General features: G+C 35.2%; 1 protein-coding gene across 2 annotated transcripts in view; it reads right to left on the bottom strand.

Moving 5' to 3' along the window:
* The window catches only part of TICRR (TOPBP1 interacting checkpoint and replication regulator), a 38010-nt gene that overhangs the window by 6057 nt on the left and 15956 nt on the right, over nucleotides 1-15997 (bottom strand). For both annotated transcript variants that reach the window (XM_072618144.1, XM_072618155.1), the window contains exons 9-19: nucleotides 14863-14963; nucleotides 14439-14532; nucleotides 14260-14339; nucleotides 13792-14019; nucleotides 13211-13307; nucleotides 11758-11815; nucleotides 7568-7711; nucleotides 4927-5017; nucleotides 4460-4521; nucleotides 3361-3489; nucleotides 2594-2748 (exon numbers count right to left, since the gene is read on the bottom strand). In XM_072618144.1, coding sequence (XP_072474245.1) covers nucleotides 2594-2748; nucleotides 3361-3489; nucleotides 4460-4521; nucleotides 4927-5017; nucleotides 7568-7711; nucleotides 11758-11815; nucleotides 13211-13307; nucleotides 13792-14019; nucleotides 14260-14339; nucleotides 14439-14532; nucleotides 14863-14963 — 1239 coding nt within the window. The remainder of the gene's footprint in view (nucleotides 1-2593; nucleotides 2749-3360; nucleotides 3490-4459; nucleotides 4522-4926; nucleotides 5018-7567; nucleotides 7712-11757; nucleotides 11816-13210; nucleotides 13308-13791; nucleotides 14020-14259; nucleotides 14340-14438; nucleotides 14533-14862; nucleotides 14964-15997) is intronic.

The raw sequence follows: 15997 nt of genomic DNA, 5'->3' as shown, positions 1-15997 counted from the left end.
CTCTCTTCTCTTCTCCCTCTGCTATTTCATCAGCTCCCATGAATCCAATTATCATCGCTATGGGGATGATTTTCAAAACCAATTAATCCAGCTTTAATCTGTGTTGACCTAGTCTTGCCTCCTCAGATACCCATTGGACATCTTGCACTGAATGTCCAATAGACATCTTAAATGCAACATGTCCAAAACTGAACTTGTTATCTTTTTCCCAAACCTTCCTTTCTTAAAAACCCTATTAGAGAAAAGACTAGGAGCATTGTGAGGGCACTACCATCCTACCAATCACTCAGATTTGCATTCTAGGTGTCATCCACCGTTCTTCACTCTCACCCTTTACATCCAGTCTATCGCCAAGTCCTGTTTATTTACCTTAATAACCTCTTGCACGCATCTCCTTTGGTGACACACTGCCAACACCACATTACCTCACTCCTGTATTGTTCCAATAGACTGCTGTTGGTCTGCTTGCCACAAGTCTCTGCCCACTACAGTCTTCCACTCAGAAGTCAAAATAATGTTCCTCAAGTGCACATCTGACCATACCAACCCTCAACCTACTCAATAAAATACTGTTTGGTCTTCAAAACCATTTATAACCTGGCTCTCCCTCCTGACCCATTTTCTAACTATTCTTATACCTTACAACATTCCCCCCCTCATCCCGGCTCCCCCTCCCCTGACGCTGGCCTCCGTGTTGTTCCTCACACAAAACACTCCATTTTCACTGGCTGTCCCTCATTCCTGGAATGCTCTCCCTCCTCATCTTGGGTTCCTGGCTTCCCTAGCTTCCTTCAAGTCCCAGTTAAAGTCCTGCCTTCTACAAAAAGCCTTTCTTGATACCCCTTAATTCTAGTGCCTTCCCTCTGTGGATTATTTCCATTTTATTCTGTATATAGCTTGTTTGTATAGAGTTGTTTTCGTGTTTTCCCATTATACTGTGAGCTCTTTGCCTCTAGCCTTTCTTTGTACCCCCAGCACTTAGCAGAATGTCTGGGTGCATTGTAGGAGATTTGCTTAATGTTTACTGACTGATTCGCAAATGGAATTTAACAAAAACTACTGAGGAACCTGAAAAGTAATCTGGCACAACTTAAGTATAGACTGGCACTTCCTTCCACATACCAAGATAAATTCCAAAAAGGTATGTGACTTAGACATAAAGGGTGCTATCATAAACAAATGGGAGAAGCATGGAAGAAATTACCTTTCAGATCTCTAGATAGAGGAAGAATTAATTCATGATCAAACAGATGAGGTAGAGGGGATCACAAAAGATCATTTTTATCATAAAAAATTAAAACCAATGCAGCTAAAATTAGAAGGGAAGCAGGCAACTGAGAAAAATTGTTACAGCAAGTTTCTCTAATGAGTATCATTTCTAAGATATATAGAAAGCTGTTTAAAATTTGTAAAAATAAGGGTCACTCTCCAATTGATAAATAGTTAAAAGATCTGAAAGAGTAGTTTTCTAAGGAAGAAATCTAAACTATCAATAGCCATAATGAAAAAAAAAAGCCCCAAATTACTAATAACTAGAAAAATGAAAATTAAAGCAACTCTGAAGTTCAACCTCACACTCATTAGATTGGCAGAGTTCACAAAAAAAGAAAATGAAAAATCTCAAAGGAGCTCCAAGAAAAACAAGGCACATTATCTGCAAAGCAACTTGTAACTATACCTCAAAAGTTAATCAATTGTGCATATCCTTTGATCCAGTAATACCACTATCTGGCCTATACCACAAAGAGATCAAATAAATAGGAAAAATCCTCTTTTTGTGGTGGCAAAGAACTGCTATCCATGTAACAGAATACTGCTGTGCCATAAGAAAAAATGAAATGAATTTTCAGAGAAACCTGGTAAGATTCGCATCAACTGATGAGGACTAAAGTGAGCAGAACCAGGAGAATCATTTATGCAAAACACTGTAAAGAAAAATGGCTTTATAAGACTTAAGAACTCTGATGACTTCAGAGGTCACATGATAAAACATTAGAACTACCTCCTGACACAGAGATGATGTACTCAGCATGCAGGTTGAATCATATTTTTTTGGACACTGTCAATGAAGGAATTGGTTTTGCTTGGCTGCGTATTTGTAATGAGAGTTTTTCTCCTCCCCCACCAATAGTGATTGGGGAGAGAGAAGAGAGAGAAAAAGGATTTGTGGGAACATAGAAAAATAAGACTAAAGAAAAAAGTGGCTACACCAGTGGAATTTAACTTCTGGCTGGTCCTACCAACCTGGAAAGTCTTTGGATACTGATCTAGGAAATAAAACTGCCTTTTTTCCAGGTATCAGCTTAGTTCAGAGAGGATCATTGTTAGAGTTTTTAGCTCCAGCAACTCATGAGTGGTTTGTAATCTACAATGGTGGAGGAAGAACCGATAGTGATGAAATAAATCTATCACAAAATCTCATATATCTAGCTCAACCATAAATCCCTGAATTGATTGATTACATGTGCTTATGTCTTACATACTGTATTGTAGGCCCCCTAAAGAAAGGTCACCTCTAATCCCTCCTTATGACCCCCATGAACATAATACCCAACTTTGGACCTTAAAGTGTCTTATTATTTAAGACATTTACCTGATAAATAACAGGCTTCTCAGAATCCAGTGTGTTTTTTGGAGACCTTTTGGTTTGGTGCGTTTCCTTTGTAGGAGTAGTCAGCTCAGATACTGCGCCAAAAAGAAGCCTCTTGGGAGATCGGATACCCTGAATTACAGGACATTCCTTAGTATCTAAAAAATAAAGCATGACAACATTTTAGTGCTACTGGCCCTCTCTCCATAGCATTAAGACATCCAAATTATATTAGGAAAAATGAAATTTAGCTAATTGAAAGATCTAATACATTGGTGATTTTGTGTATTTTGTTAAATATCTGCTATAACCAGCCAACTTCAGCCTATATGTTGGTGAATACAGGCAACTACTTGAACATGAATGTTGCAAAAACACAGAAACCAAAATTGAAAAACACTACAGGTAACTTGCTTTTCATGATAATGAAAGGGAGGAATAGAATGGATAATATAACATACTTGACCGTAGGGAAAAAGTTCTGGGTCATCACAGATTAATTTCTCTTGAATAAATGAAAGAATAACGTTATGGGAAATATGCTATACTGGTCCAAAGGTATATCCTGTCATGGGCAACATGTTATACTGGTCCAAAGTATACATCTTGGCAGAAAGCTGGAAAACTTTTTCTACACACAGTTTCCACACATATTTCATGTCCCTACCAAGAGGAAAAAAACCTGGCAAATTCAACAATTCCCCCAAAGCACTAAATCAATACCTCCCACCCATCAAAACTGACTTCTAAGAGGTAAGTATATAAGTAACCTGATTCATTCTTCTGTTTCAAGTACACTCTATTTCGAGACTTTGGTTGTGAGATAGGGTAGAAAGAAGCAGAGTTTGTTCTCCCAAATGAGAGATGCTTGATGCGAGGGCTTCGTCTCAAACTTGTTTCTAGAAAAACAGAATAACAGTCAAGTTATCCAGGGAAAATAGATCCCTGACATTTTCACACTAAACAGGAAAAATAATATTTGTGTAACAATGAATAAAAGAAAAGATGGAAATTCTAGAACAACCACTAGCTTAGTAGTAAGATTTCTGAAGTGTTGCTACCAATATATACAGTATTTATGATGTGACCCCACTGAAGTATAGAGAAGCACTGTCTTTTCCTGAAGTTACATAAAAACCAATACAACCATCACTTTTGTTCCATTTTTTTTAAACTCCAAAGAACTTTACAGCAAAAAGCAGGTTATATCAGCCTTCACCCTGATTCTATTTCCATTTGAATAAGGATGTTATTTCTCCACAAACTGCCTCAGTAATTTTAAAGGTAAGAGAGAATAATTTATACTACTCTTACAATGATGTTATGTAACAGCCAAGATTTCACTTAAGAGGTGGCTGCCTTTCTAGAGTGAGGTATGTGTTCTTTCATTTATAAGACCATTTATTAAATAACCTGAAGTATTTTTATTGAACTACATAATATGATGGTCATTTTCAAATAGCTGAGTCTGTCATCTGGAAGATTAAAACTATGTCAAGTATTTTAGAAGGCAGAAATAGGATCAATGAGTAAAAGTAACAGAGGAACAGATTTAAGATGATTGTAATTAAGAGCTGTCCTAAAACGGCATGATGTTTCATGATAGGAGACTTCCATCACTGGAAGTATTTAGCAGAAGCTAGAAAACCATCTGCCTATAAGGTGAGGAGATTCCTGCACTAAGTAGGAGGTTGGACTAAATGAACTTTAGAGGTCCTTCCAATTCATGCCCTTCCAACTACAAAAGTCTGAATTCCTACTATGGGTCTGACACTATCATCACTTTCTATAAAATGTTTTGGAACTCAGGATAAAATGGTGTATTAAGGCTAAGGAAAAGTAAAAAGATAAGATTCCACAAATACCCACCACATTCTTCTTTTTCAGGAGATTCTTCAACAACCTCAATGTCAGGGCCAGGATCAGAGGACCTTGAGAAAAAAGGAAAATAATGCATATGAGTTTTATTATACTTGAACAATGTGGGAGTCATCCCACTAATAACCTGTTGGTATTAATCTCAAAAGAGAATCTCATGACTGTTAAAACTCTTGAGACCCAGACAACTTCCTGTATGTCCTATATGGAGTACTAATCTCCAACCTGAACATATTAGAAGTCCACTTGTTGGAAATCCAAGGGTTTACATTTCCAAATTATACAAATTTTGGTCACTGTTCTATTTAATACCCAAACATGTCTTTACCTGTAAAGACACAGATTTAGCCAAGGCAGACAAATTTGAAGTTACAGAAGAAAGTCAGGTAAAGATCATACTAAAACCACAAAGGGTACAGTGAGTGAATGAAGCCGATAAATGTAAGAATGCCACTTACCTGCCCTTAATCTGTCTTTGAAGCAATCTTCTAGATACTTGTTTGTGCAATGGAGTCTCTGACACCCTCTTAGTTAGCAGCTTATGATAACCTAAAGTATGAAACAGAAATTATAAGCTTTACATAACTTTTTAAGGGGCAAATAAAAGTATTAAAGTAGGGGCCTCAAATTTCAAGTGGCCTGTGGTTGGATGAGGTGGATGGCAAGTCTTAGTGACTATTTTACTAACAAGAATGGAAAGGATCTTAGGTCTTTTCAATTTAATCATTATGGTCTGAGACTGGCTGGTATATCAACACCAAAAAGGATAATGTATAGTAAACTTTCATATAAAATATCATTTATATTTGCTTCAGCAAAGAGTTGGGAAGCAAGCATCCTGTGTTCTTAGTTATCATTGACTTCTGAACCTTTCTAAATTTAAATTTTTTTCCCCCTCCAATTTATAAAGATGAAAGAACTTACTTGAAAAGCTAAGAGTTTGACTATCCATTATTGATATACCAGATGAAGTACATTGGCTAGTTTCACAGAAGATAACAGTTTATTTTCTTAATCTTAGATCTTAATGTCATTTTAGTACTTTAGAACTGAAGCAAATGGGAGTTATAGCTATTGCTACCATTAATTACATATGTGAAATATATTGACTTACATTTTATAAAGACCCTTACAAAAAATAAATAAAAATAAAACAATAAAAACCCTTACTTCCACCCATGTACTATAAGAGTTAGATAAAAAAGGATAAAGCAGGTATGGTTGGTAAGCTGACAAGTTTTCATTCTTCTACCTCTGTTGCTATGATAAACATTAATACATACATATACACATTTTATGTGTTTGCATACACAGGGTATTTCAAGGCCTTCATGAAATCTTAAGCTATTAAAGCTTAAAACTAGACTAAGATTTGGGACATGCTATATTTTAAGAAACCAGAGCTGCTGGAATGACATCTCCCCAATGAACTCATTTAAAGGTTAAAAATGAGGGAGAAACCCAAATACATAGCTTTGTAACATGGATCCTTAGTTACCCTGACCCACTTCTCCAAGATTAGCTCTTATTACTTCTCTGCATTTACTTTCTGCTCTTGCCCCACGGCCTGCTTTATTGCTCCTGTGAGTTTTCTTGCCATCATACGTTAGTTCACACAATATTCTTCCTGCCTTTTCTTCTCCATTTGCTTAAGGATCATCCCTTCATTATCTAGCTCCAATATCTATCTTCTCCATGTCAACTACTCTAACTATCACAGCAGCTGATCCCTCTCTACTTTGTGTTCCTGTTGTATTTACTGGCTGTACTACTTACTCATAGCATCCTATACTGTTATTTTCTTTCTTTTGTGTTTATGTGCAGATTTCAAGCTCCACACTAGTAGGACTGTATCTTGTGGGCTCTGGGTTATTAGTACATAACAGCAGCTAGCACTGATAAAATGGTTCGTTGTTTGCAAAGCACTTTACAAATATTATGTCATTTAATCCTTGCAAGAACCCTGGGAAGCAGTGCTATTGTTATCCCCATTTTATAGATAAGGAAACAGAAGCAGATAAGGGTTAAATGACTTGCCCAGGGTCTCAGGTGGGACTGGAACTCATCTTCCTAACTCCAGGTCCAGTGTTCTATTCACTGTGCCTCTTAGCAATATGTGCACATGATAAGCATTTAATAAAATGTTTGCTGCTATTGCTACAAAGCAGTATTTTCAATCATATAATCTATTTTATACATATCCTCAAGGACAAAGGGAAAGGCATTCTATTTTACTTAAAACTACATCAAACTCCAAATCTAAAAATACAATGGAATAAAAAATACTTGGAGAATCTATTGTATTAAGCCAAACAGCTTTTAAGAGAAGTTCCAATGAGGATGAGAAAGTAGGGGAGAAAGGGATCACAGCTGCCCCTCCTTAAGTCTGGCCTCTAGGGACACTCCTAAAAGCTATTTAGCTTAGCTGTGAACAACCTTTCCCTTAGTTCAATGGAGCCAAAATCAGTCATTTTGAAAGCAGGATTTTACTAGGAAACTAAAGGAAAAACAAATTACAAAAGTGGAGAAATGAGCACAATTACAGCAGATATTATGGTTTATGTCAGTCCTATCTGAGTTAGATACTAGTCTAAGCTATTCATATCCCTCAAATAAGGTAGATTTTCAGGTTGATACTGTTGCTAGGATTGGTGAGATTTTTAGTTACCTTTAGAATCTGGTGCCCTCAATGAGGAATTCACTGCTCTATAGGGTTTATGATTCTTCTGGGCTTCAAGCCATCCTTCACTGACCACAATTGCATCCTTTAATGTTCCGGAATGTCTCTATGGCTTTGGACCATGGAAGTTCCACCCCTTCACCTCTTCCCCCACCCACTTTGCTTGAAACATATTCCATAACCAGTTATTAAGGCTTCCATACCCTTTGGGAGAAGCTTGCTTTCTTCATCTAATGTTTTGTGCTGGTATTTAAGCCTAGTTTCTATGACAGTCATGTGACTTTGATTGCAATCATCCTATATTTGCTCCTTCTAACAGTCAGGGACACCCTGCTATCTCTTACAAAAGGGTGAGGGGACAGTTATGACGGTTAATCCTTTTTCACTTGGGGCTACTCCTACTTGGACACATACAATACCTTGAATCTCCTTGGAGCTGTCAGTTTTGTATTTTAGCCCTTCCACCGCTGACACTGAATGACTTCTGGGCAGTCTTTTCTTTGATCTTTTTGAAGGAGAAAGTATCTCTTGGTTGAAAAGGTTTCTTCGAACCTTGGTTACTTCTGAAACCAACCAAAATGCTATTGTTACCCTTAATGTTATTTCTGAGACAAGAGGGATACTTACTCAAAGCAAAAAGGCTTTTTTACAAAACCTAAATAGGGTCACATTAAAGTTGGATTATTTGGATTTATGAAGAATTCCTTTAAATATTTTTCTTTTGATAACTTGAAATGCTTACTGTTTATTTATGAACTCAATATACATACTTTTCATAAACAATTCATTATTTGTGAATGTAATTCTAAATCTACTCTGAGGCTATGTGAAACACAAAGTAACAATGAAAAAAATGAAAACAAGAACATTTCAGAAATATATGAAGACTGAATATACTTTAAAGTCAAAAGTTCTTCAGTCTACATGGAATATCCCCTTAGCAGTTGTAACAGCTTTCAGTTAAGAAGGTAACTTCCTACCTCAAAGCCTGCCAGAATACATCTTTTGAGAATTCACCTAAAATTGCAATGTTAGCAGGAAATATACAGAAATAGGAATAGATACATTTTGAAAGGATCATCTTTTTGGTAAGCAAAATCAATGGTCAGTCACTTAACTTCACACTTAGAATAAAACTGTAAGTTACTAAAGGCAATATATATACACACACACACACACACACACATTTCTCTCAAACCATTAGATTGGAAAATTCTAGGGGACTGGAATCTTTCATCTTTGGGCACACTATAGGGATTCAACAATTAAAATATCAATTCTAATTCATTCAAGTAAGCAAAGGACTATGAGAGTCATACTCTACTACAGGAGAGAAGAGAGGGGAAATTCTGAAATAAGTCTTATAGGGATATGTATATCCCTTATGTTGAGGGAAAAGGTCATATATTATTTATCTCTGTGTGACAACCTCCAGACTCAGAGTGATAAATACCTGACGACTGAAATACATGTGCTCAGGTCCTCAGTAATTTGAGACAATATATTTAGAAGTGGTAGGGAGCTACAGAGGTTATCTGGTCCAATATACTCATTTTATAAATAAAGAAAACAAGGCCCAGAGATTTGTGTCTTACTCAGTGACTCACCTAAAACAACACTGGTAGGAAGTGGCAAAGCTGGGGTTTGAATCCATGTTTTTTGGCTCCAAATCCTTCATACTTTCTACTACACCATTTTGCCAACTAGCTAATAATAACCTCAACTTTGTCCTGGTTAGTAATTTATACTATAAAACTTCTCAGGAAAAATTAGGATCATCTCTACCAAAAATCCACCTTGCCAATAACTGCACAGGATCATAGTTCTATCCTGAAAGAATTATCTTTTTGAGATGCAGTTTGAGATTCCAAGTTCAGCACCTTATCCATTATAGATTTTGTGTGGTTGGAGAGGATATGAAAGGGTAGAAAGGGAAGGGAAAGTGGTAAAATGAAGAAGAGAGTATTTCAATGTAAAAAAAAATTAGAACCACACCTTTCTGACTATCTTTCTCTCCATCACATCCTTTTTCACTGTCTAGTGTGGTTTATTTAGCTAATGCCTGAATAAGCTGCCTCTATAGCTAGTTTTTAAATCTGTTCTTCACAGGTAAAATCATTTTGAGAGGCCAAAAAAAAAAAAATTAAGACTAGAGCTCAGCTGGAACTTCAAAACTCTAATTATACAATAAAACCTAAATATTTCAGAAACCTGTACATTCAATAGTTAAGGACTTGTATGTCCATTTGCTATAGACAAGAGCTATCTATATATTGTCAGTAAAGAATATTTAAGGCAAATGTCTAGGAATTTTTATGTAGGTGTCTAATGAAATCAAGAATACAAAGTTACATGTGAATATTTTTATATCAAAGAGGAAATAAAGAGGTACAAAGGAAAGAGCACTAAGAATCTATTTGTCTAAATTTTTTCCCTTCAAAACTTGGTGTTGGTCAAGAGACAACTTCAGAATCATTGTATATTTGATTACTTATAGAGAAATCTGAGAAGTATCTTCAACTCAAGTACTATAAGGTTGAGATCCCTTCAGGCAGGGAACAATTGTGTGTTCTCTCCTACATACCACATGTGTACATATCTTTCCTATAATAAGAATAGGGAACACAAAACTATTTGACAGCATTTATCTACTTCAAACTATAAAACAGTAATTACCAAAACTGTTTGATATTGGTAAAAAAAAGAATAGAAAAATAGATCACTGGAACAGACAAGGTAAGGAAGAATCAGAAATCACTCAAATTCAATAACCCAACAATTAATAAACTAGAGAACACAAATTCCTTGAGGAACAACCCCATTATTTGACAAGAACTACTAGAAAAACTGGAGAGCTGCTTAGGAGACATTAATCTTAAATAAACATCTTGCAACATATGTCAATATGAATTCAAATGGATCCGTGGCCTGAACATAAAAGGTCATGCCATTTAAAAAAAATGAGAAGAAACAAGACCGGTATCTATCTTTCATAGCTCCAGCTGGGGAAAAATTAGCAATCAAACAAGAGATAGAATCAACTACAAAAGATGAAATAGTTAATTTAAGAATACAAAAAGTGAAATACTTTTGCACTAGTGAAAATAATGCAGCTATGATAAGAAGGGAAACTATTAATTAGGAAAAAAAATCTTTGGATTAAATATCATTGATGTAGGTCTGATCTCAAGAATATGTGATATATAAGACCAAGAACCGTTTCCCAACATATAAGTGGTCAAAGAACATGAATAAACAGTTTTCAAAAAGACTAAAACAATAATATGAAACAATATACCAAATCCCTAAAAAATGCAAATCAAAACACCTCACACCTAACAAATTAGCAAATATGACAGAATATAGGAAAAGTTGATGTTGCAAGGATTATGTAAAAATAAGAACACTAATACAGTTGGTGGAACTATGAATCAGTCTAACCATGCTAGAAAGCAATAAAAAAATGAATAAAATATCCATAATCTTTGACCTAGAAATCCCATTGCTGGGCATCTACCCAAAGAAATCCAAAGACAGAAAAATCCCCAAATATTCGTACCAGCATTCTTTCTGGTAGCAAAAAACTGGAAACTAAGTAGATGCTTGTCACTTGGGGAATGGCTAAGCAAATTGTTGTATCTGAAATCAGTGGAACAATATTTCACAAAAAGAAATTATGAATGTTAAGAATTAAGAGAAACACAAGGAGCCTTATATGAATGGATGCAGAGCGAAATAGATAAAAAAAAAAAATGAAACGAAGAAAAACTGAGTATTACTAATTATAATAACCAAACTTGATCCTATAGAAGAGTCAAGATAATGTACTCCCATTCCTTTTATTCTACTATGAGCATGAAATATTCATATACTGTCAGACATAGTTGATGATGTGTTTGTTGGTTTTGCTGAACTGTGTTTTTCCTTTTTTAGTTTTTGTTACAAAGGATAGCTTAGTGTGTAGAGGAAGAGCAGAGGGATATATTTAGAAATAAATATGATATAAAAATAATATTAAAACTTTATTTAATAAATGCAACAAAGTAAAAATATGTATTTTAGTTTTGCATTATGGAGGAAAACAGAAAAAATGAGGAAGACAAGATAGAGACGGACATATTCACACTCATGCAGGATGTATTCTCCCGAGACAAAAAATGTGACAGAGCATTTCGTGGTGTGATATTGCTATCTGGTGGCCTCTTATGGTATAGATAAAGACTTTACTTTGATACCTGATCCATTAAATGATGAAATCAAAGACAGAGACTTCCTATTTTGGATAAAAGCTAACATTCCTGCTTCTTGACGTTAAAAAAGTTATGCTACACAGATGCTATACATACGTGCTGAAGACTCAAATGGCACGTGATTAAGGTTTTTCTCCATTATAAAATAGCCCCTGACGTCTGACTTACCTTGCATAGGAGGCAAAAATCAAATCTTACTAAATTATTGTAAACTTTTTGCACATGTGCTCTAGGTCATGTTACTGGGTACAGTTTATCAATCAAAAACCCACATAGTTCAACAACTGTTTGCAGTGACTTCAATATATATACTTAAGATGACATTTCTAGTGCTCCACTGAGGAAACAGAGAAACATACCTTGATCCAAATCTTTTACTGGGAGTGGAGGCTGTTGATGACCAGGATGAAAGTTTTCCTGAAAGTTCGAGAAAATCTAATGAGTAATTCTGTGAATTCTTTCAATTCATGTGGATTACCTAGAGTGGTGTTATTGTTGGGGCTTTTCTCCCTGTACCAGAATCACTGTTCATATTAATTAGTCCTATGAAAATAGTTTTAAGTGCATCATTTCGTGAGTTCATTACCTTGATAACCTGAAAGCCCCAGATATACCTTGTGTAATGGTCATAGTAACTGACCGTTTCATAGGGAACAGTAGTCTGAAAATGACTCCTCTCATAAAAATATCAGTTTTTTATTCCCCACAATTGTAATGTTGATATCCACTTTGCATTTAGAGAGAAAAATTCTTGATTTTCTCTTCTGACTCTTTGACTTCCCCATCTGTTTAGGTGGCGAATGAAATGGTAATGAGTACTGCTGAAATTAATTCTTAGACCATGTCTACTAAGGAAGCAGGACTGAAGCCAGGTGAGGTCCCTCAGTTCTGAACTTCATAAATGTCAATATTCAAAATTTTAATCTTATTCACATTTAATGTATACTACTCATCTTTTCAGGAATGTATACTGAACAATGCCAAACATCAACTTAAAAGAAATTCCATACTAAATTCAAGATGTCAGTTATAAATATCTAGAAACAAAGGAAGGATTACTAGTTTAAAGACTAACTTTTCTGGAGTCAGTTCTCCATACTGTATTCACTCAAGCTCTATCCAAAGAGCTAATTTATTAAGACTGAAAATTGTCAAATCTGTGTTTGACTCTTTTTCTTCTTCTTTCCTTAGGAACCTATCTTGAGTTCCAATCAGTATCCATTTTTGGCTTTTTTCCTTCTATATTTTTAACTGGGTTTTTTGGTAGTAACAAAATCCAATTTTCCACATAATTTTGTGTATTTTAGAAAGACTACTGAAACCTTAGGCAGGGTATAATACTTCTCTATATATCACTCTTTGCTCCCTATAATACAATCCTTTGTATCTCCTTATTATACTATCATTTTAAATTTAATTTAGACTTTATCTTATCATTCTATTTATTTTAATTATTGCTGTTTTATAAGCTTTTCTTATTCAAAGGAAAGCTTTCAAATTAATTTTTCCATCCTAGTTTATTTGCTACGTTTTCCCTATGTCAAACCCTGGTTTGCGTACTTTTGGTCAAAGTTTTAGATCAGAAAATAAATTTCCATCATTTAGTGTCCTTATGCTATCTTCTATATATGTTATAAAGGTTAAATGATATAAACAGACCCTTCCCTATTACTGGAGACCCTGCCTATCATTAACCTTCTAATCCCTTCTTTGACCCATGAGATTAATAATGTTCTAACTCAAGGTAGTTTGGAGTAATTTTACAAGTGCAATTCCCTGGTTTATCCTCTTTCTACCTTGGGAACTCCTTACTTTTTTGGTAGCTCTCTTGGGAACCTTAGGAATTTCAATTTGTCGGAGATTTTGTGCTGTTTCCGTCACACTCCTATGTCTTGTTAATGCATGTTTCCTATTTTTAAAAAAGTGAGAACTAGTTAAACAAATCATTTCAGTTGTAGCCAAATAAGAGTATAAAAGATAAACTTACAAAAATTAGTATAGTTCACATTTCCTTAGAACCTGAATTATAGTCAAACAAATTAAGTACTTCCAGAAGTAATTTAGTGTACATTTAGATAATTATGAATGAAATTGAGAAGAAAGTTCAAAAACTGGGCTGAAATTCTAAACATACTTAGATGGGCTAAGACCCAAATATATGTACAAATATGAAAGAGCAAAGCAAGACTTGATTTCATTTGAGGATTTCTGAATACTCTGTGAAGGATAGAATATTGTACTATTTTCTAAGTAACTTAAGATTTATGGATATTCAGCGTATGTTATTCACAAGGTTAGTTAAGCACTAGTCAATCATTAGCAGGGAAAATGCAGATTAAAACTATGGCTTTAATAAGTCTGTTGGTCCTAATAAAACACCGGAAGACTTTTACCTTTTCTTAGCTGATCGGCTACGCAGCTCCTCCAGTTGGTCAGATTCAGTGCTTTCTGATACTGCACTATGAGTATGTGACACAGAAAGTGTTGGTGATCCCCCCTCTTGTGTCATGGAATCATCACTGAAGAAATCTGCAGGAAGGATGACAGCCAGCTTCTGGGGAATTACAAATCCCAGGCTATAGTAAAGATTTCCAAGTGTCTTTGGAATGGAGTCAATATACCTGTGGAATACATTGTTTACATGCAAAAAAAGATAACAAACATTCTGTTCTTCTCTAATTCTCTTCTATCCAACGCTAACTTCAATTTGCTGCAAATTCTATGTTAAGTTTTGACTCCTTCTCAATCCTTATGAATTCCATGTTTCTATGAATTCCCGTGAATTCCATTTCTATGGCATAATTCATATAGAAGCTTTGATAAAGTAGCTTTGAAATTAATTCATTGTCCATCAGACTTACAATCCCAAAATTTCCTCCAAAAACCCTGATAAGTATGCTGGGTCCTCAGCTAAACAAACTGCTCGAAGTAAGTCTGTCACCTGAAGAAAGAAAAAAAGTAAAGAGAATTAGCTCAGAAAACGTGAGGCATTTGATACAGGCATTTGATACACTGACATACAGCTAAGCTATGTACTTGCCTCCTCTACTAATTGCTCCATGTCATCTGAACTATTCTGTATTGAAGGGCACTGCAAACACATCTCCAAACGAAGAAACACCTGAAGCTGGTACCTATGTAGACAAAAAAAATGCTCTCATATCTACTGTTGCTTAACTATTACTTATAGCTATAGCATAGACAGCTCTTCTTGTTAAAAAATAAAACAAAATTTAGCAAAAATAGTTTAGGAGAAACATTTTTTACTCTATTTCCCCTTTTGATAAATATAGTTATTAGGTAATAATGACATTCTTTGACCCCATGCTAGAACTCTATGCAAAATTAACCAGTACAAATATATCCCAAATAGCTGGCAAATGTGTTTTCAATAGTGTAACAGAAATTAGAGGGTTTTTTTTTTTTAACCTTTTTGAGGTAAAGAAAATAAAGTATTTCCTTACTCTCTGACTTTGGCTTCCTTGTCCAGATTTTTCCTCAACTGCTGTCGAAGACCTTTACTGGTCTTTAGGAGGTAATTTTTTACTCGCTCTAGACAGGTCATCTGTAGAATCAGAATAATTAAATAGTTTTAGACAGGCTATATACGCCCATTTCTGATTTTTCTCACAATTCAATCTCCATATCACAAAGGAATCAAAGAGGGAAAGGACTTATTTGTAAAAAAATATTTAACATAGTCAATTTTGTGGTAGCCAAAAATTGGAAACCAAGGGGTTATCTTCTTATTGAGGAATGATTAAATAATGTGAATATAATAGGCTATTAATGTGCCATAAAAAATGATGAAATGGAGAATTTCAGAATAAACTGGGAAAACCTTTACGAAGAACAACATGAACAGAACTAGGAGAACAATTTATATGATGAAAACATTACAGAAAAAAGTAATTTTGAAAGACTTTAGACCTCTGATCAACACAATGATAGACCATGAATCCAAAAGAATGAAGATGAAACATACCATTCATCTCTTGGCAGAGAGAAGGGTGATGGATTTAAAACACAGAAAGAAACATACATTTCCAAACAAGATTAATGGGGGGAGGAGAGGGAAGGAAAGGGAAGGATGAAATGTATAAAATATTCTTTACTCAAAATGAGAACAAAAAATAATAAATAACAAAAAAGAAAACGTGTCCAAAGGAAAAAAAAATAATGTAGTTCTTAGGTAAAGAAAATCAAGGAACCTCAGGAGGGGTGGAAACTTGTACTAGGATCTAGGTGTGCCTCAGCACTCCAGGGGAAATGGGAAGACAATAGGGCAGCTGGAATCACCCCTGAGCTTGCCTTTGCCTTGGTTCAGCTGAGGAGATCTCCCTTGACCAGACCACCCCTCCCCCATGCTTAACAAGCTAACCCCAGGGCTGATCCAGGAAACACAAAACAGAAACCTGCTCTTAGCTTTTTCACCCAAGTCAGCTCAACACCAAGTTCTGCAGCTTCTAACTGAAATAACCAGAAGCCACAACACACAAGCAACATCATGAACAAGAAAATGCAAAAGAAGGGCGAAAAACCCACAGAATCTTTCTATGGGGACAAGGACCAAAACACAAACACCAAAGAGGTCAATAC

Source organism: Notamacropus eugenii, chromosome 1 (assembly GCF_028372415.1).
Source record: "Notamacropus eugenii isolate mMacEug1 chromosome 1, mMacEug1.pri_v2, whole genome shotgun sequence".
Lineage (NCBI taxonomy): Eukaryota > Metazoa > Chordata > Mammalia > Diprotodontia > Macropodidae > Notamacropus > Notamacropus eugenii.
Note: the sequence above shows the minus strand (reverse complement) of the source record. Positions and strands in the feature narration are given on the sequence as shown.